Genomic DNA, 21,943 nt, shown 5'->3' with positions numbered 1-21,943 from the left:
CCATGCTGCTGGTTCCTGTCAGTTCCATGGCTGGTTCCATGCTGCTGGTTCCTGTCAGTTCCATGGCTGCAGTTTGCTCCTGGACTTCAAAGCTGCATTCACTCCAGTGACATTCATGCTGCCTAATGTTCATCTATGAATATGAAGTGAAGAGCTGAGTTAAACAATATGATGGCCACTTATTTCATTTATTTTATTTTGCCCACCAGTCAATGTGGTGCAGCAGTACGGCAGGCGAATGATTCCTTCCTTCTCTGGTTTTCCCTGCCCAAAGTCATTGGATGGCTGATAAGCTCTTGAACTAATGAATTATTTAAGGTTTTCTATCTTACGGCTTTCTGGCATTAGGAACCCAACCTCTAATCATGTATCCTGTTTTTTAATGTAACTACTTATTTTCAAATTTTATCTTTATGGGATTCATTGTTATTTCCTTGCTTTTGATTGCTCTTTCGATCATGTAGATAGGGCGCTGCTCGACAGAGTTTGTGTGTGCATGTGTTACATATGCTTGAGCAGTCGGAACGGGTAAACTGAGGACTGTTCACAAAATGTACTGAGGCATCCATAGATCAGCCTGACATCTAGATTATTTTCAGCTCATTCTGCCCAGCAATATTGATGGCCCTGTCAGTAAGAGCTGTGGCCACTCTGCCCGGTGCTCCGGCAGTCCCGTGGTCAGCGCTCCCGTTCCTTTAGGACATCTGAAACAACAAAGTGTTGGTGGAAAAACTGTCACGTTGTCCTTACTTGATTCATCAACGTTAGAGCTCCTGTTGGCTATGTCTGTAGGGGCAAACTCGGGACACCGATAGCCTTTGAGTAGTTTGTTATGAAACCCCGCTGACAGGATCAGTCAGCGTCAGCTGTGGGCAGGAGCTGAGGGGTGGCAGGCAGCTGGCCCGGGGACACGGCTGTTCCTGGGTGTCGTGAGGATGGACAGTGACCACGGAGGTATTTGCTGGAGGTATTTGCTCAGGGGTTTGTGCTGCTGCACGCGGCATAGGCTGCTGGTGGGGCTGCCTGTGCGTTTCGGAGCGGGACACGTCGCGCCAGCACCCTCGGAGTGGCTGTCACACCCCGGGAGGTGTGCGACCGTGTGGAGCGAAGCGTTCCTGCCCGTCCTCGAGCTCAGCCCCGCCTCAGTGTGCGGGCAGAGCCGCCTGCCCCCGACTCGCCGACATCCCAGCCCCCTGCCTCCCGCAGGACCCGAGGCAGGATGCGGCCCTCCTCGGCGCTTCGCTTCCCGACGAAGTTCGGCCCGGCCGCCGCGCCGTAGGGCGGTTGCTGTAGCGACGGGCGGCGCGGCCTGGTGCGGCGGAGCTCCCGATGTCGTTCCGCGACCTGCGCAGTGAGCGCGGCCACGGGTCCCCCCGGGTCCCTTCGTGTCCCCCCGTGTCCCCCCTCGTGTCCCCGGGCTGGTGCAAAGGGCTCCCGGGCCGGGCTCGGAGCCGCGCCGTGCTCCGTTAGGGGCGCAGCGATGGCGGCCGGGCCCCGGCTCCTCACGGGGGGCTGGGGGTCGGTGCTCGGGGCAGCCCCCGGACGCTCGCTCTCGGCTGTTTTTCAGATTTCACCGAGATGATGAGGGCGCTGGGGTATCCCCGGCTCATCTCGATGGAGAACTTCCACGCCCCGAACTTCATGCTGGTTGCCGAGGTGCTGCTGTGGCTGGTGAAGAGGTGGGTGGGTGGTCGCTGCCGCGGGGCCGTGAGCCTCGGGCCGAAGGAGAAGCTTAACGCCAGCCGGCCGTCCTCCATCTCCCCTCCGCATCACGTAGAACCTGCAGTAATTAAGTTGGCGGCTTTGGGGTTTAATTACAGAACCTAACGATGCGTTTTGGTAACTGAAGTAGAGAATAGTGCCCGACTCCTGTCAGAGGCGGCACCCTGAAGGGTGCTTAAGGGTGGTTTTATCCTTCACGCGTTCCTCAGGCTGCACTGCTGTCCTGCCGGGTCTGGCCTTGCACCCCGACCAGGGCGATGTGCAGTCAGAGCTGCTCGAGATGCAGTTAGCTTTTATCTTGTTACAGTTCTTACTGCTTCAGCCTGGGCTTGTCTAGCATCCGTGCTGCGTTTTAAAACCGTGTGCGTATAAATGCAGTATTCACCTACTGCTGACCAGTTAGGTGTTGCACCCACCTAACCCACTGACAGGCTTCGTTTAAATGTTTACGAAACTTGACCTGCTCATACATACTCTTCTTTCCCTCACATACGTGAAAAAATAAAACAAGCGACTCCCCACATCCAATATTGCAATGGAAAATATAACAGTGATCTGTTTGCCCAATAGCTGTTTCTTTGGCCTGGATTTGTAATTAATATCATTAATTACTGGGAATTACTGGGAAATGAAATTTAAGGGATGCTTCCTGAATGCTGTCACAATGGTAATAAAATAGGGGAATACTTAAAAATGATTCAAAAGTACTTGAAATGAGTTAGCCAAATATTCTTTAAACTAGTGCTGTTACACAGAGGGTGGGAATTACTGGTTGTTTCCACCTCGTGTTTAAAAGTGTAAGTCAGTGTCCCCCCCACAGCAACACAACAGGGTGGCTGTGAAAATAACACATCAGTTTAAAAATAGCATTTCTAAAAATAATAAAAATAATAACATCATTTTAAAAAATAGTATTTCTCTACTTAAAACCTTAAACTTTGACACTGTGAGATAACTGGGAGCTCTGTGCCTGGTAGGGAAGCGCTTTACTTTCAGACCAAACAGCAACTGAATGCCAGCATCCTTCTCCGTTACGAGTCAGGTTTACACTTGACACTGACAAGCAGTTTTTCCTCTCAAGTGATTACACTTTAGAGCAAAGAGGCTACTTTGCACATGCCTTGCTCTTAATTGCAAATGTGACTTGAAAAGGGAAAATGCTTTTTTTTTTTTCTTTCTTTCTTTTTTTTTTTCCTGTCTGAATGGTGAAAATCTCCAAGCCCAGGAATAACCCCAGGAATTCACTTTTTTTTCTTCCTTGGTTCCTGTAGTCTGGTGACTTCTGGAAGTTTCCACACTTCCCTAGTGCTTTTTAAAAAGCAGTTCACAGTCTTTCCGTCTGCTTTTTCATGTTTCATTTGATTCTGAAAGTAATATGTGTGAAAGGATGTCTGCGAGCGTGTACTTCTCTTATGTATTTTGAGAGTGTGGAAGCAGGTATGGTAACATTTTAAAAGACGACGTGGCTCTTTTTGTTGCTGCCATCAGTAGTAATCTAGCACACAGCATTTTACCACACCGCCTGAAAGGCTGAGAAGATGAGCTCTGTCATATGCCAGGTGTTTTAAATTGTGAGGCCACATGGGATCACGTTTAGTTTGATTTACAGAAGCAGTTTGTGATTTAAGGAGAATGTTATTGCTGAGTGTGAGTGTTTCACAGATTTGATCAAGTCAGCTAAGTTTTGCTCCTTTTCCTCTGAGTGAAAAGATGTATTCTGGATCCTGAAGTAACAATTCCTGCTGGAAATGCGTGTTGAGTTTCTTAGCTTTTGCAGTTTGTTCACAGACCCCCCAGGGCTTGGATCCCTCTGTCTGCAGTAGGAGCTAAAGAGTTATTTCCAGTTTCGTACGTGTGTTGTCTTTTTTCTCTTTGATTTTGTCTCACAAATGAAAGAGTCTCCTCAATACTGTGTATTTATTTCAGAATTGATGCATGCTTTTTTCCACAGGTACGAGCCTCAGACTGACATTCCTCCTGACGTTGAGACGGAACAGGACCGTGTTTTCTTCATTAAGGCTGTAGCTCAGTTTATGGTATGTCTGCTTATTTCACATTGAAATACGTGTTCCGTGTGAGCTTTAATGGTTTCCCTCTTAATCCCTTATGATTTCTGTTTGATGGGTGGCTGAGTATGCGCTGTACTCTTGTGATGTATGTCAAATTGCAGGTCAGCTTTGTTTTCTCTCTGAAATAATGATTTAGGCTATAAAATTGACTGGGGAATTCTGCTCAGGATCAAAAATACGAATTAAAAAATAGTAAGAGAATGAAGAGGAAGGGGGAGAGAGCTTCATTGTAGAACTAACTACTAATAAAGCTTCAGCTATTGCAATGATATAAGCATAACTACTTACCTGACACTGTAAGTAGCTTCATTTGAGTCATAGTAGTGAAGCCAAGTAGAAGTGTTCTTCCTTGGTTCGCAGGCTCTTTGGGCCTAGAGTGTTCTTTTTGGCTTGTATTTGCAGGCATCCAAAACAAGTGGTGACCTTCTCTGTGACTTGGGATCCTGATGTAACAGCCGTTATAAACTTGAGCAGCCCAGGGTATGCTGTTACTGAAATCGTGTGGAGTTATGTCCGTGACTTCACAGAATTGGAATCTAAACATCTAACGATAAAACAAAGTTAATCTTTATCTTATTATGGGGGGGGAGGGGGAAGTAAGAGTGAAAGATAGAGCTGTAGATAGGACATTTGTGAAGCCCTTTAAATGGGTTCAGAAAAGATTCTGTCTTATTTACTTCTAACTTTGGATGCCTAATTAGTCCGTATGCTTGAGCAGTTATAACCTCTGATGTGCTCTATAGAACTGTACACGGGTACTCTGTCATTTGAGCCTTCTCACTGGTTGGGCTGAGGCATATTTTTCTCAGAGCCAACCTTTTACCACCCTATTCTTAACCATACTTGAATTAGGTTATCAACTTCTGTAGTCTGATGCGATAAGAACGCAGTCCTTCACATCATCCTTGTTACTTTGACGTGGTGTGAGCCTTTGCTGTTATGACACCTCTGCACAACTTTAAACAGCTGGAAAAAACTGAGTTGTTTTTTTTTTTTATCAAACTTCTCTGAATTCTTAAAATATATTAAAATGATATTCTAATCAGGATGACTTTTGTCTTCAGATTTGTGATGGTGTCCACCATAAGTTTCCTTGATTCTTAATTTTACTTTGTTCAGAACATCTGTACATACCGGAATGTACTTTTGAGCCCTGGAGCATCATAAGATGAAGTGAACAGATGTGTTTTGCTGGGAGGGATTTCTTCCCTCCAAACCAAGCATGTTTTGAACTGAAAAGATGGAGTCATTAATAATGTTGTTAATATATTTTCCTTTTACTACCTGATTTCACCGAAGATATCCCTAAAGATTTTGAAGAATTATTTGATTCAGAAAATGAAATGAATTGAAATTTCTCTAATCGTCCTATGCTTAGTTAATATTACAAAATAATATGGGGATTATTGTAGTTCTTCAGCATTTTCAGAGTGAGAAAAGCTTGTAGACATTTCCTTCATAACTCAACGTCTGTGGAATCCACAGTTACCTTGTCTAGTAGCTGGGAGCTTTATGCATCCATAGCCAGAGGTGAGATGTGATAGAGACAGATTTATCTGAGGGACTATCTGGATGGATTAATCACCATGAAATATATCTATACCTTTCCTTTACCAGACAAGGAGTATAAATGTGCTTTTCCTCAAACAATGCATTGCCCTGTGTTACTGGGTTTAGATACTATCGAGACTGTGCTGTTGTACAGGAAAGAACATGAAATGTTTGGGCCAGATTGGATTAAGACTTTGGTTCTGTGACTGAATGGCTGGAGCACACAGCTGGGAGTTCTGGTGGTTCTTCCCTGAGCTGTTTTTGCTTTTCCATCACACAGTAATTGGCTAATTAGCTGATTATAAGGACTGAAACCCGTGTCTGGCGTAGGCACAAATCCTGCTCTTGGTACTGCCTGGGCTGTGTGCTTTACAGCTGTGTCAGGGCTCCAAAAAAGCCACATGTCAGCAACAAGGATCGCTGCAGAAACCAACCAAGGATCTCGGGGTCTGAACTATTACTGTCCTTGGATGCTGTATTGGTAACGTGCAGAGAGCTCTTAGGAGCACAGGAGTGTTAGTAGTGAGCCATGGGGTAGAGGAAATAAACTGCAGGGCTTGTTGCTTCGCACAGCAAGGCCCTGTGTTTGTGGCATGTCCATAGCTCTGTGCCCTGGGACTGCCCTCAGGAATTAGTGCAGGAATGTAGGAATTAATATAGTCCTGTAGGAATTAATGTTTTTTGTCAGATCTGGGACCTAGTGGTTTTGTGGAGTTTGGAGGAGGGTTACGATCCCTATGACCTCATGTAATTAGGATATCCATTTCATCTGTCCTGTCTCATAGGAACGTAAATTCTTCCTGCCTGTGGTTATCTCTTATTGGATTACTGAATTGATAGTTAGAAAGTTTTAACATAACAGGAAAGATGTAGATCGTTTGGAGAAGCAAGGACAAGGGCACTGAGCCCACCACCCTTTGGTTTAAATGGTATGGCATAGCATCCCCTCCTACGCAGCACAGAGGGAAGGAAGATGGGACTGTAGAAATCCACCAGCCACTTTTATTCCCCAGGAAGGGGACTTGCAGCCCAGTGGCAGTGACGCGGTGCCGTGCTGCTCTGTGGGTCAGGCAGGAACCTTTCACATTCCCACTTCTCAGAATGTCTTTGCCTTGGGTCCACAATTTGGCTCTATGATAATAATGAAACAGGTTTGAAAGTAGAGCAAACTTTCTGGCTGTTGATTCCATTCTTGCAGTAATTTTTTTTCTCTTCTATTGCATTGTAATAATTGGATTTTCAGGATAGATGGAAGTGATTCTTGATGATACTTTAAAACTATTTAGAGTTCTTAGAAGACAGGTGGCTGAATCTCAAGCTTTCCAAACACGAAGTTTGCTCGCTTGAATAGGCGGTGCAATTATGTCAATCTGAAAAACATATGTAGTTTTATGTGTGTTTTTCCTCTTTTTTTCTAAGTAGCCTTTGAGTGCAAAACATTTTTTTTTTTCTTTTACTAGACATTGATTTTTCTCTCTTGAGGTTGAATGGAACTGAAATTGGAATTCCTGTCCCTAACCATGTCCTTGGTGATGTGGTGTATTAGTCTTTGTGTGGTGGATGTTTAACAGATGCTGCCAATTTAATGGCATACTTCCCTTAAAATTTAATACCTCCTGTTTCTGCGGTTTACTTTTTTAGATTCCTTGTACCCAAAGAGATGGAAGAGCACATCTGGCTTTCTGCTGTGTGTGTTGGTTCATTTGAGGTCACATTGGCCAAAATTTTTAAAAGCGGTTTGGGGTTTTTGTACCGTAAGTCTCATACTGCCCCTGATCAGGGTGTGCGACATCAGTCACCTGTTCTGGGAAGTGTGACTTCGCTTTTAGCTCTGTTCCTGCGTGCAGGAAGTGGGCCTAGAGTCTCTGTGCTGCGTTGTGACTTTGTGAAGAAAGAGGCAAGATGCAAACACCGCCCAGAAATCAGGTTGTGAAGTCATGAAGCTTGACCGGAATCAGATGAAAAAACATGGAACAGCTGTTTGCTTTGTTTCCTTTGCTCCCTGAAAAGTTGGAGCTAGGTCTGTGGTTTGAGATGCAGTCCTTTCTCGCTTTAGTTTCACATGAAACTTTCCTGCGTTGAAGTTTTCGGAGAAGCCCAGAGCAGAGTGGGCAAACCAAGTACCAACTGGTTTGGTGTTCGAGCCGTGTATGCCAAGGCTGAAGGTATCGCGCTGCTAGGCATCCGTGAGAGGATGTTAAGCTAAAACTTAGCTTTTGTATTTGTAGAACTGGAGGGTGAACGGTTTTTCTTTGCTTGTCTGTTTAGTCAGGCCATCACCAAGAGTGCCTCAGAGTTTAACCTGGAGTTTGGCGTTGGCTCCTTGTGGCCGTTCATTTGCAACATAATCTTGTCAGGGGTTTCAAGAACTCCGTTTGTGTCCTTTCTACAACAGATGTGTAGCTTCCGTGAAGCTCACTTTTTCCCGTTGGTATTTTGAATCAAACAATGAGAACGTTACCGTTTTTGATGTTTTTTTCCTTACTGGCCTGTCTGTACTTTTCAGAGATGGAAGACAAGGGAATAAAGTTGGTAATATTGTAGCAGGGAATAATTTGAGAGAAACAATAAAATATTCTGAACGTACTGCTGGAAGAGAAGACAGTTAAATTAGGATAATTGATCTTATTCTTGTAACTCATTAAGGGTGAAATTTACCTCTCTGCAGCATCATCACAAGACCTGGGCAGCACTTACATTCCACTTAAACTTAATTTGAATTTAAGTAGTGCACAGGGTTTTTGCTGATCTTCACACAGGGAAGAATTAATGGATAGTTTGAGGTGGTTTTTTTTTGTTCTGGTAATTATCTGCAAATGTTCTGACGTGCAGAAAGTGCACATATTTCAGAAAGATTTCTTTTAGAAACATCAGCAATACGGTGAGGCAAATTTGTTTCCAAACAGGAAGATTTATTCTCATAAAGCAGAGGATGGTGCCCCCGAAAAGAGCTTTAGAGTGAAGTGTGAAAAGGTAAAGATTTTATTCTTTGTTACGTGATAAATTCTTTCTTCCCAAAGGCTACCAAGGCTCACATAAAGCTCAACACGAAGAAGCTTTACCAGGCAGATGGCTATGCAGTGAAGGAACTGCTGAAAGTCACCTCTGTGCTTTACAGTGCTATGAACACCAAGGGAGCGGAGCGCACGGACGTGAGTGAGGAAGACAGCAGCAAATTCAAGTTTGATCTTGGCTCAAAAGTAAGGAAAACTTGTAGTCTTGTCTTTGTATTCATCTGTGGAAAAAACAAACACAAACATTTACTGGCTGAAACTTAAGTAGAGAGTTCTCTAAAGGAAGCTGATATGTCTTTATCTCAGACTTTCTGTGGCTGAAGTTACACACGCTGACTTCTTTTTAATTTGTGTGTTCTTAAGCAGAAGTAGAGGCAACAGAGGCACGAAGTTGGTTATCTTTGTTTTGAATTGCTATTGAAATTGCAGAGCTGTTGGAGTAGGCCGGAATAAAGACTATTTTCTCTCTCTCAATCTCATTGCAACAAGGGAGCTTCCAAACCACCGATAGTTGGGTTTCAAGCCAATTTGCATTGAGTGAAAGGGGAGTCTTCCTATCGTCCGAACGGACATCAAAGTTGTTCAAGCCCTTAAAATAAATGCCTTCTCTAGATATTTCTTTAAAAAAAAAAAAGGCAACCAACAGAACTGTGTTAAATAAGAGGAGTTCTTGTTGCTGCTTTTTGTTACTTTTAGCACCTCTTTATATTCTGTTATTTTGAGTCTTTGATTCTGTTGTAGCTGTGCTATGTCAGATTTACTAGAGGAAATAATGAAAAAACACTTCTGGATGATCAGCACTTGCTGCCTCTGCACCGTGCTCGTCATGTACCTTCTATTATATGCACTTCTTACTTTTGCATGTGGAAAAAGATATTTCCTTTGCTCTGGGCAGCACGTGAACCAACAACCGGTTTTGAGGAGTGCTTTTTGTTGGCCTGAGGTGTCTGGGGTTTTACTGAAGTGTAAATGGAGGCTCATCTAGACCACGTTAAAGCCAAGAGGCAGGCTCACTGCGATTCCAGTGGGGAACTTCAGTGCTACAGTAGAGATCCAGCCTCTGTGCTGGCCTCCCATGCATTTTTAACATAAAATGGGAAATATCTGCGGATCTTCGGTGTGATATTGTGGATTCTCTTTTTCCATTGAGTGCTGTTGCTCTGTTTCCAGATTGCTGACTTGAAGGCAGCCAGACAGCTTGCTTCTGAAATCACCTCCAAAGGAGCAAGTCTGTATGACTTACTTGGCAAAGAAGTTGAGCTAAGGGTAAGTAAACCCTGGAGAGAGTATAAGAACTGCGATTCGCTGGGTGCTGCAAAGGAAAAAAGGTGGAAAAAGTACGTAGCTGTTCTTAACAGCTGCATCTAAAATGAATATCCTGTTATTTGTAGGATTGGGTCAGAAAGTTTGCATTTTCTTCCCACTCGTATTAACACCTGGATTGCAGTCAAGCTGAGAGAACAGTTTGGCACTTTTCTCTTCGGAGACTATTTCAGTTTTCTTCTGAAGAACGATTTGGGAATATTGACTTTGTGTGTGTGTTTTAGCAGCGGTGATGAATGTGTTCTGAAAGATAAATGATTAATGCCTTTAGTTCTCCAAGTGCAAGGCTCATTATTTCTGTTACAGTAATTGAAAGCCCCGCAAGCCTGCAGGGTACATATTCTTTAGCTCAGTTGTAAAATCACAAGGCATTGCATGAAGTCACGGAGGTGTCATCAAACACGTTGCTTTCAATATTTTCTTTAGTGCTTTTGTCTGTAATGCTGTAGATGATTTGTTTGCTGGTAACAGACATTTAAGCAAGGGAAGCCTGGAATATTTTGGTATTGTTTTGGGTAATCTTCAGATCTGTAGGATCTGAGCTGTGGGAAGTGCATCCTGTAAGAGCAGTAGGCTGTGTGCCTTGACAACTAATGCTCCCAGGTCCTTGTTTGATGGAGTGCAAGTGTTTCAAAGGATGGATGATGTACAGGGAAGATTACCCGTGGAGCGTTGTCTTTTCTGCTAGATACATTAGCATGGTGTACAGCTGTGTGAAAGACGTCAGTATCTTAGAAGGGAGAGAGAAGTGATAACCAGTTTAATTCAACATACACAAGTCTTACAGAACTGTTAATCGGTCACTTCTCATCTTGTACTTTTTGCTTAATTTGCTGGCTTTGAAATAATTAGCACGTTAGGCAGTATTCATGTGTAAATGTTTGCTTTAGAGCATTAAACTATTTTTTTCTGTGTACAGCATCTCTCAGAGCTCAGCTAAAAAGTCAAGTTTAGGTCAGTGTAAGTCAGCATTTTTAGAAAGTACTTAAGCATTGCTTTGAAATTGGTCGTTGTTTAATCGCTTTAAATCAGGGCTCTTGGGAGTCCAACTGACTTTAGAACTGGGCCATAAATAGGGACTTAGACAAGTGCAGAGTGCTGAAAGCATGAAATGAAAAATCGAGAGATGGGTAAGTGCTTCATCGCAGCCACTTCTCCTTGCACCCAGTAAGAGACCTTCAGTGGGAGTCTGTTTAAAGGTGCAATTTGTAAAAGGATGGAATTCATTATGTACTGTAGAGAGCGTATGTTTCTTGTGGTGTAATGACCGAGTGCACGAGCTGGGGCTAACTAATCTTACAGAGGTACACAGTTTGTACTTTGCAAAAAGGTTTGACAGACTGAATTTGTTATCTTTAAGAAATCCTGTCCTAGGAAAGATGACCTTTCCTTCTGTCTCATTAGCTACAAGTGTATATCTTTAAAGCACAAGGTGACACTATGCCAGTGCAGGGAGTACCTCGAGAGCAACAAAGAAACTTCCGTGCTCTGTTCCTTTTCATTTGATACTGGTTGCAGCCTTCTGAGTGATTTGTTAAAACTGGAAAAAGCAAAAAACACTTTTGCCTTGTGTGTTAAATGCCAGGTTTGGTATGTAATTGCGTGACGAGTTTGAGATTTAAGCATTTAGCAAAGCAAATAATTTCCAGCTTAAAAAGCCATGAGGTTGCAACAAGCAGTTTTCTGGTGGAGTTCGTCAAGTTTGTCTGTTTCAATTATAAGCAGAGTTATTTATTTATTTATTTTTACTTCATGGCTTTGTCTTTTTCTACAAAGACTGCTAGCATGGTGATGGTGATTACTTGGCTTGTTGTTTGTTTATTTTAAATGGGGACTGGGAGCACTTGCAACATCTTTGAAAGAGAAAGGGACGAAAGGCAGTTGTAGCCGTGGCCTCTTTGGACCTGATCCATGCCTGGAATATGTCTGGGCTGTGTATGGGAGCACAATGGATGTGGTCTTCCCTGAGGACTGTGTCTTCAGGTCCTGTTCTGTTGAACAAATATTGTAAAATGGGTATGGAAATGCACTTTCACAGTGGTTGGTTTTTAACTGGGACTTCTTATTTTTTTTTAATGGAAAATGTATTTAATTGTATGAAGAGCCTATAAATTGATAGCAAGGGATGAAGAATTTGCTTTCAATTACTAATAGAAAGTTTATAACTAGACACCTGTTGCTGACTTTTTTTTTTTAATTGCAGTTCAGGTGCTGTAAAAATTATTTCCAGCCCATGCAGCAGAAAAAGTAATCTCTTAAAAATGAGCTGAACTTCATGTGCTGTTCTGAGTAGTTTACAGATCACTCATACCAGGAAATGACCGACGTGCTGGGCAGCTTTATTGGTTTTAGCACTGTCGTGCCTCTTGTTGTTTGGAGAGACAGTGGAGGCCAGCACAGCGCCTTTGGGAGAGCTTAGAAAACTTAAGGTGAAGTGAGACTAAATAACAGAGAATTCCCCTGGCTCATGTCATTTCCATATTTTCAGGAGTCACAAAGCAAAACCTTTACCCTCCAATTGGTACTGGGGTCACTTCAGTTTACCTCTTTGTAAAGTAGATGTAACAACTGTCTCTTCCTCTGTGAAGCTTAACTAATAATATGGGAAGTGTTGTCTTGGGCTTTTCTGATGGAATCTGCAATACAATTGTGAATAATTACAGCCAGGATTCGATTCAGGAGGGATAACCTTCCTTTTGGCAGGTGCCAGGATCTCTGTGACAGAACCTGAGAACCTCGCTCTGTGCTTTTGGAAGCAGGTGGGAAAGGGAGATCCAGAAATAAAGTGTAGGTGGGAGATAAATCTTACCGCACCACAGATGTTGCACTTTAATTCCTTTCAAACTTCATGACTTTGGTCCTGTTTCCACAACGAGCCTCTGTACATAAGTGCCCTTGCTTCCTTTTTAGTTGGTGGTAACCCAGGTGTTTCATCAGTGGAGCCCGGGTTGTGATGTGTCACCCCTAAAGTTCACGTGTATGTTGGAGCAGCAGAACTGCACCGTATGCATGCACGTTTCTGTTCAGTGTGAAGGGAACTCGGTGTGGATGGCACGAACAAGAGGCACCTGCAGCTTGCTGAGACGGCTTTTCCCTTTCACCTGCTGGTGCAGCCCTTGGTCGAAGGTCTTGGCTGGGTGCACCAGGTGACCCTGCAATCACAGATACGAGCACCTGAGCGTGTGTGGTGTAAGACAGTTGACGTGCTGCCTGGCGATGCCCAGCTTGAGGGCTTTCCTGTGCCTAGGACTCCTGGCAGCAGCAGCTCCAGCCTCGCTGCAGGCTGTCCCAGCTGGGGGAGCAGAATCCTCAGGGCAGCGGGGTTTTCCTACGCAAGGTTTGTGGCAGGGAGAGAGGATGTCACTGGGGGGTAAAAGGGAGATGTATGGTAATCTTTAGAAGGCTTCATCATCCTGTTTTTTCCTCGCAAATATTTTAAAATAATTGGGCTACATGAGCTCACTTGAGTATGAAATGAACTCATCAAGTGAGAGGCGGAGAGCCAAATGCTGCCGTTTTCTGCCATCGCCATGAGGTCTGATAATGCCTGTGGAAGTCAGTGGAGTTGTAGTTATTTCCAAACCGCCGGTGGTGAGGGCAGTACGGAATTGCCTGTTGTCATTTCACACCATCTCCTGCGTTCCTCACAGACTCAGTGAGGCGCTGTGAAGCTGATGGGGTGGGATCCTGTGCCTGCCCTTCCCACCCCGTTCCAGGTGGGCAAGAGAAGTGCTGGGAATTCTGCCTTCATGTGGAGAGCTAGAGCTTTGTCTGTACATATCAAATTAGCTGCCATTAATCTAAGGTTACTTTTAGTATTTTTTTAATGTGTTGGTTATTGATTTCCATTGCTTATTTTCTTTTGACATTGCATGGCTAAGTAATGCACACAATAAATTGCACTGGAGGAGAGACTGTGCTGTTGAAGGGCAGTAGGAGAGCAGAATGGTTTATTTGTTAATTACGTTTTATGTCCTGAAACCTGTTGCATATATTAAAATGCATCGACAGTTGTGATGTTTTAATGAATTTGAGAACATGGCTGTTTTATTTTCCTCGAGCTCCTTCCCCTTTCCCTGCCAATTCATCCATCTCCAAATATGTAATTGGAGGATGTTGCTACCTAGGCTCAGTTAAGCTGAGGATCTCGTTTCTATTCTAAGCAAAGACTGCTTCATTTTCCTGTAACTGTAAAAGAAATGCCAGCATTTGTATTAATGGGCTGAATAGATCTGTTTTCACTGTCTAAGCACCTTCTGGGGAAAGATCACTGGGAACAGTGAACTAAAACTTGTTTTTATTTCCTGTAGCAATGTTGGCTATAATTTGTGTCACAATCTTCACTTTCTCTATTGGAGCTCTTTTTGCACATAATTTGTAAAGAAGCTGTGTAGAAAATCCTTACGCATAGGATAAACCTTATTGATCCAAGTCACGGGCCACTTCTGTAAATTACTTTCTGAATGAAAACAAATTTCAGCTAGAGAAAGGAAGGGCTCGTTAAAGGAAAGTTTATATCAGATGTGTTGTAGGTACGCATTGATGTAAAGGCATCTGTATTAATTTGGAAGAGTATTTGTCTTTGTGGACATGTGGTACTGTGCCTTTGTAATGCCATTAATAAATCCATGATTTCCTCATTGAATTTATGATATGTTTGTAAACTGCTTTTAGAATTAATCTATAACGTTCAAGCAACAAAAAACCCCACAACCGATAAACATCACTCAAACCTTTAATTTAAGAATACTGGAGGAAGCAAAACCTACAGGTACTCAGTTGCTTAACTCAGGCTAGGGTGCTGTTGGTAACTCTTTTGGTCAGAATCTTAACTAAAAGCTATGCTTGTCTTGTCAGATGAAAACCACAAATGTCATTTTTGGTTTAAATAAGAAATCAGAAAAGAAATTATATTTGAGCAGAACAGGAAGGCATTTCCTGATAAACAGCCCAACAGCAGCAGAAAGCCAAAATGTGAGGAGAAGCCACTGGGTTCCAGCCCTGCAGACGGGTCGGGAGATTTCCTCTCCTGCTCTCCCACCTCGTGCGTCGGGGCGTGAGGTGTGGATGGGGAGAAGTGCAGGCGCTGCCTTGGCCCTGTTCCGGCTGGGACACCGGTGCAGCCAGGGAACTGCCGGGGCGGGGAACTTGGCACAGTTCAGCACTAAGGGGGGAGAGATGGAAAGCTGTTCTTCATCAGGGGATCTTTGGAGTTCCGTGCTGGGGTCCACTGAAGCTGCTGGGATGCCGTGTTTCAGGAACACGGTGAGCACAGCAGAGGTTGGTGTCCTGTGGGAGAGCGCTGGGAGAGGGACAGGATTCTTGTTTTAAAATGGATTTAGCCCTTATATCTGCAGATAGTTTGCAGTTTGCAGCCTTACTGGTCCAAGTATAGAAACTGGAAAGTTGGAGTTCGTAGAGTCTGTTTTTAAATATGCTGGTTCCTGGCGCTCAGTGATTGTTTCTTCATGTGTGGAATCATTGTAATCTTGATATATGTTAGGGCTATAGTGGAGCTGATGAATGAGTTCTGGTGCAACACAGCGAGTTCCCCAGCTGAAAAGCAAATTCTGTGCACGGAGATGCATGTATTTATCTTCATTGTCTCCTTTACTGCCAGCGGGACTTCCTCTGCATTGCATGACTATGTGGCCTTAATTTTCAGAGCATTTATATCCAGCTTTGGAAGAGTAATTAGACACTGAGTTCTCATTTCCTAGCACTCCCTCCCCTCCCAGATGAGGGAATGTGGGGGTTGATTTGAGTTTGGAGTAGGGATGGAGAGATTTTATTTATAAGTCTCCCTCTCTCCATCCCTCTCTCTCTCTCCCCCTCTCCCTCTCTCTCTCTCTACATACACTGTTTTCTATGCTTAGGAGGACCAAAAGAAGTAGAAGTTGAAACTACCGGTGCTGTGATCAAGCTTGTCAAGCCCCAATTCAAGAAAAGCACCAGAGTGATGAATGTTGGTGCTCAGGCAAAATGCAGCACCATTCACTGTACGTTCCGATCAGTTTTCACGTGGGTCGGCTGGCTCTGGACCCGCACAGCTAACTGCTATGGTCTTGGAAATGACCCAGAGACCTTAGAAAAGTCAGTGGTCCTCTGTGGCGTGTAACAGCTGGTTACCAACAGGTTGTTCGTGGGGAAGATGGCAAGATGAGCCTGTACCGGGAGGGAGGGCTGATGAAGTGACCCAAAAAATTCTTTAGCGTAAAGCAGTAACGACTTTCAAGGTCAATTGTGATCAATTGAGGAAGGGTGCTCCTGAGCTGTCATACGTTGAACATCCAAAAGGAAAAATTCACGGCTATTTATAACACTCGGGCGAAGCTGACGGTCTCTGGGAGGCTGCCACTTTGCATCTGCCAGAGGTCCTGTGGACATGTTAGCAGAAGCCTGTCAAGTAGCTGCCTTGCTTCGGCTTGCTGACTTATTAGACGCGCTAAGATAATGAAGCAAAAAAAATTCCAAACTAAAACTGCCTCTGTGCTGGTGGCAGGCGTAAAGATTTCTGACCTTCGCAAGGTTGTTTTCATTTTATTTACCTCTTAATTAACTCCAAGCCATGTAAAACCGAAGGAAGGTGAACATAATCTCTCTTTTGATGTACTTTGCTTGTGCTGAAGATGGGCAGCACCCTGGGTCAGTATTCTCACGCCCCTCTTGGCTCTTACTCAATCTGCGACCTTGGACAAACCATTTAGTCCCTGTGTAAATAAAGTAATTTCTGTAATTGTGTAGATCAAAGCTTTTAACAGCTAGATTGTGTTTCCAAGTCTGCGGAGGATAAATTCTGAAGTGCAGGGCGTTGGTACGAGTGTTGTTATGTATGCGCACAGTAGAAGCTTATTCCGAAACGGATGGAAGCCATCGAGAATCTCTTTGCTGACTTCAGTTTGTGACATGCTTGAATTAAACTCTCAGGAGAGCCAGAGGCATTTAGATCCAGCTGCGGAACTGAAATGGCATTAGTTACAACATAAAGAGATGCCGCTAAGGACATTTAACCGGATCTCTTCATTCCCTGCTTTTTGATTAAAGATTCCCTCTCCCCTGCCTCCCCCTGCTCGTTCCGTTGCAGTTTGCTGCCTGCCCCTTTCCGTGGAGGGAGAGGCGGGTCGGCTTGGAGTGGCAGCTGCATTCCTGAAAGGTGACTACAAGAAATTATTTTACCTGTAACGTCAGAAACGTTTTCCATCTGCCAAATGTTGGTTCTGGGTGCTAGGTACTGCCTAGGGGATGCTGGTAAACAAATTCCTCTCTTTCCCGTGCCTTGGCTACAAAGTTGCCACGCACATCACAGGGGTAAAAGTGATTTCTAGTGGGAACTTGTAATTCAAAGTTCCCAGAACTCCAGAGAATTGCCTAGTTTGCTACAATTTCTTTGAACTGTGCTGCTTCAACCCCAAACTGAACTTCCCAGTTTTGAAGAAGAGGGATTATTGCACGGTGGGAAGCCAAAATTAAACCTCGAAATCGTGAGAAGTTGAATTAATACTGTCCTGTACTTTGGATTGCTTTAACCATAGGCGTGGTTATCTGTTCATGTGACAAATGATTTTCTAGTGAGCTTTGCATCAGTATTTGGCCTGGAGACGTAGCATCACCTATAAATTGGTAGGGGGCTCACTGCCCATCGCGGTTTGGGGCCAGTTGTTTCAGCGCAGTGATGGTTTTGGCAACTAGCTGGGAGACTTGCATGCTTGTAGCTCAGCTCTAGGCTGTTTTGTAAAGCCATTCTAGCTTAGCTGGGAAGAAAATCCCATCCAAACCATCTTCTGTATATCACAGCATTTGTCAAAAACTGCACGACTCTGCAAGAAGGTTCGATTAATAATTGGGCTACATCAGAAACGCTGCGTTCTGAATATCTGGTGAGGCTTCGCTTGCTCGTTATTCCTAACCTTCCTTCATTAGACACGAAGTATAGCCATGTCAACACTTTAATTACATCAGAGGAAAATGTGCTGACTTTAAATTGCCTTTGTTTCTGCCGAAAGCCGCCCTGCGTTTCTGTCCCTGGAGCACACCGGCCACTCCACTTCTTGCTGGTTAAGCTCTGTTGGGAATGGAACCCCAAGCTGCGCGGCAATGCTTGCGGAATCAAGGGCTCGACGCGAGTTAAAAAGTTCAAGCTGTCCCTCGGGTGGCACTGCTGCATACCCAGTGCCTGTTCCTGCTTTTACTGCAGCTTTGCATGGGGCCATAGTGTGCTTGTGAGGTCTGAAAGGTGCTGCTGAACAAAACGCTCTTTTTATTGATGCTGCTTCTTTGTTCTGAGGAAATCAGAACCCCGCCTGAGGCTTTCCTTTTATTTTTATCGAGTAGGGAAGGGAAATACTTTTAAAGACACTTGTTACAGAAGGATGCGGATAAAAGGAGATACTGAAGTAACTTTTGGCCTGACCAGGTGCCTTGCCTTTTTGATGACCCTGCTGTTTTTTCCTTTAAAGACCAAAAAGCGTGCTCCCAACTGTCCATGCTGCCCAAGGCCAATTTCATCTGTTTGTCATAGGAAATCCACCCACAAACACAGCTTCTGCTGTGCTGACAGACACACGTTCATGGTCGTCTTGCTGGACTGTGGAAAAGAGATCACGAGCTGTCGCCTGGGTCAGGACCCCTAGTCCAAGCAGCACCCTGCAGCCCTGTGGACTACTCCAAGCTTTACCAATGCAATGTGCCGTGAAACCTGTCAAGTATTAAATTAAAGGAGAGGGTTTTATGGATGCAGGAAGGCACCAGGAAGCCGTGCTGGGGTTTGTGAGCGGAAGGTAATTCAGTGGAAACAGCTCTTGAGCTAGAACACCCGCGGCCCACCTGGAGACCCATGTGGGGAGGGGAGAGCAGCGTAACTACGTGCCTGGCAGAAAGCTTTACAATTCTCCTTGCCTCGCAGTTCAGCAGTCTGGATGCTGATGTTTGCAAGGGGGTTCTTCCGTCATAAAGCATATGTTCAGGTTACGTCTTATCTGGCTAGGCAGGCTGCCTGATTCTTTCTGGTCTGCAGAAAATTATGCTTTCCAGCTGGTTCTTTAGCTCAGCTCCCCTCCTCGTGCCGTGCTTTCTAAACATTGCGATAGCAACTGGGGCTTCGGACGGTAGCTTTGGTTGAGGGCTCTGCATTGCTGAGTAGGCAGATGTCTCTGTGGATTTACTTTGTGGACTACTGAGACGAGCATACAAGACAGCAGCTTCCCGGGAGCCTGGAAGCAGCAAAAATCTCGATTAACTTGAGCTTTAATCTCCTGAAGGAGAAAGTAGGCTGTTAGAAGTATCGGGTTCCTTCAGAAGGTCTTGATTGTTTTTAATTTCCATCCTGTACCTTCCTGGTCATGTGTAACTGTGCCTAATAATCCATTCCATTTTGGCCAAATGTGATCACGGTGTATGTTAATTAGTGTCCTGAATGGTAAACTCTCCAAAAGTAGAGTCTTATTACCTGCATGGACAGCTGTAGTCACAAAACCCCTGTCTGCAGTGAGTATGGGATGTAATGCTTCCCGGAGTAAGACTGACAGCAGCAGGGAGTGGCGGTGAGGAGGTAACTCACGTGTGCTCCTGAGAGAGGAGCAAGGATTTAATGCGTGGTCAACAAATGGTACGTGCAAAGTGTGCTATGGTGGAGAAAAGCTTTTGTGTCTGGTCCTTAAGACAAAAAAAAGATATAGAAACCTCCGTTAGACCTCTGCACCGCAGTATATACATGTAATATACAACGGTTATCACGAGTGCCTGGTGTGCTAGTTGTGCACCCCTTCCTGCACTTCAGAAGACACGTGCATCCAGGTAGTGCACATACCAGGCCTGCAGGAAGCTGGCTTAGCTGGTTGGGATTCAGCGTGATGGCAAACAACAGCTGGAAATTCTTCACTGGGCATCTTTGCATTAGGGGCTCTTCATTTTTAACCAACTATAAAACCCCTAGAGGGAAAAATTCTTAGTAAAGGAAGCGGTGGGGGCTTTTGCAGGAAGGGCAGCGACTTCCCGGCCCAACGTAGCGTGGGTAGCAGGTGCATTTGGCTTTTCTGCGTGCTGACATTACTTCGTGGCCAGGCAGCCTGTGAGTTTAGGATGGCTTAAATGTTCCTTGTTGTCACTGCAGCACCCAGGGAAACGAGTCAACGGGAGCCCAGTGCAGTGGGAATGAGCTGCATCACTCTTGCATGTCAGCGTGTTTGCTCAGCAAGACAACGCGAAGTAGCACAGGTACACCCAACATCCACCACCTTAGCTCTGTTTGCAGGAACTTCCTGTACAGACCAGCGCCAGCATCGCCGCTGTACTCAGAGTCCGCTGACCTTAATAGAAGCTCTTCAGGTTGTGGTAGAAGGCTGAGAAATTGTACGGCTATTTCCCACTCTAGGTCTCAAATGCAAGGCAAATGAGCCACGCTGCAGCTGAGCCCATGTAAGTGCTTCTAGATTTCGCAATGGGCTCACAACATTGCCCTTCACATAAGGGTTCTGAATCAGATTATAACACCTCTTGCATAATGGAAAGCTAAAACGTACCTTGGAAGTGCTGCTGCTGGTTTCTGCTGAGGCCACGATCCCATGTACTTTCAGAAGATGCTGGGAGCTGTATCTTGACCCTCTGCCAGTAATTGCTCTGTGGAGCCCATATGACACTTGACAACAAACCAGTTCCTTTTGTGGTGTTTGCTACTGAATCTGGTGCTTTGGGAGAGTTTTTGCATTTCTTTCTTGACAATTTTAGTTGCCTGCACGGAATATTTCTTATAACCGATGTGTAAGTGGGTGGAAGTCCAAACTTGGAGCTTTTATCTAGCTTTTATTTTTTGCTTTTTATTCAGGAAGATTGCAAAGCCATACTGTGTTTTTTCTTTGTTTTGTTTAATTTGCAGTACAGGTGCCTAAATCTAGCCATCTAAGCCCATTTCGGATGGCTGAGGGTGACCAAGACATCTGAAAATGGCTGGCAAATGTAATACAGGACCTAGGGCATACCTGGAAGATGAGTGACATCTTTGTTCGGGCACTGGAGTCCCCTGCAAGTTAGCATCTATTTCAGAGATCCTGTATATGCCTGAGGGGGCACTTTGCTTTGAATAAAGGATAGGTATTCCCTAATGGTCCTAGAGCCCCATGTTTTTTCCACATCCAGGAAATTTGTCTGTAGAGCTTTGTGGGACAGGTCTGCGGTGACAGGAGAGGCAGGTCCTGTGCTGCTTGTCTGCATTTTATATTTCAAACGGCCTTTGTACGTTAGCTCGGTATTTGGCAGTGAAGCTGAAAGAGGGTTTGATAAAATTACCGTCCCCGTATTTGTATCCTACGGGATGCTTCTTCGGTGAGCGCTGCAGAACTCCTTGTGCGATGAACGAGTTGCTTCCTTGCCCTTTGGCAGAAAGAAGCTGTACGGTGACGCCAAACTGAGAGTTGTGACTCTAACGACAGTTCGTGTCCTGTGTCAGGCAGACGTCTCCAACAGGAGCCAGAAGGTGGCTGCTGGGGTAGGTGACCAGAACCGCAGCTTGTCGCAGCTGCTGGAAGGCCAGCTGCTGGTGTGGTTTCTGTCGACAGAACCTCAGGCTTCTGCCGTGAGGATCTGCTGGGGCCTTCTCCTTTGCTGCTTTTTGACCCAGGGGACCGTCACTCAGCTGCAGTGCACACGTGAGACTAGTAATTTCTTTAGGCAGATGGAGTTTGGAAGGCTTTGAGCTCAGTGTTATTTCCTGAAACGATGGCAGTACAGTTTTGCTCTAAGGAAACTTATCTTTGCTTTTGATGCCAAAACTGGTGCAACTTGGGTGGAGCTGGCGTCAGAGTTAGCCTTCTGCACCCTGCAGGGCTCGTTCTGTCAGGCTGTGCTCTGTTCTGCTTGATCGGGCAGTCAGCTGGCCTTCGATTAGCGATCTTTCTAACTTGGAAATGAAATTCTCATTTCCAAAGACAACAAAGTTGTTGAGTCTAAACCAGCCAACTAATTTGATTGTACTTCCAGTTGGCTTTGTCCAAAGTGAGATGCAAAACTTGAAGAACTAACATCTCAGACTTTCCACGCAGCACCAAATACTACTTGAACCAGACTGGGTAAAGAATGCCAGCAAATGGTGTCCCTTGTGTACTTCTCTGTGTTTTCTTTAATAATTGTCAGCTTTAGTTCATCAAAAATAATTTTACACTTGGTTTCCCTGGTTTTTAATTAGCATTTATCATGTAAAAGTATAGCCAGGGAGCTCTTTGAACAGGAAGCACTGGTAAGTGGTAAACAATCAGCTTGTTCATGAATACCTCT

At 44.6% G+C, this 21,943-nt stretch overlaps 1 protein-coding gene across 3 annotated transcripts in view; it reads left to right on the top strand.

Annotated features, from left to right (window-relative positions):
* Positions 1-920: 920 nt before the first annotated feature.
* The window catches only part of CLUAP1 (clusterin associated protein 1), a 70,534-nt gene continuing 49,511 nt past the window's right edge, over positions 921-21,943 (top strand). For 2 of the 3 annotated variants that reach the window (XM_035339903.1, XM_035339901.1), the window contains exons 1-5: positions 1,259-1,351; positions 1,568-1,679; positions 3,674-3,758; positions 8,363-8,542; positions 9,527-9,622. In XM_035339903.1, coding sequence (XP_035195794.1) covers positions 1,330-1,351; positions 1,568-1,679; positions 3,674-3,758; positions 8,363-8,542; positions 9,527-9,622 — 495 coding nt within the window. In that variant the 5' untranslated portion in view covers positions 1,259-1,329. Of the gene's footprint in view, positions 955-1,258; positions 1,352-1,567; positions 1,680-3,673; positions 3,759-8,362; positions 8,543-9,526; positions 9,623-21,943 lie in introns of those variants that run through there. The other variant, XM_035339902.1, reaches the window with a different exon arrangement.

This window comes from Oxyura jamaicensis, chromosome 14, assembly GCF_011077185.1.
Source record: "Oxyura jamaicensis isolate SHBP4307 breed ruddy duck chromosome 14, BPBGC_Ojam_1.0, whole genome shotgun sequence".
NCBI lineage: Eukaryota > Metazoa > Chordata > Aves > Anseriformes > Anatidae > Oxyura > Oxyura jamaicensis.
This window is presented reverse-complemented; position numbering and strand designations above follow the sequence as displayed.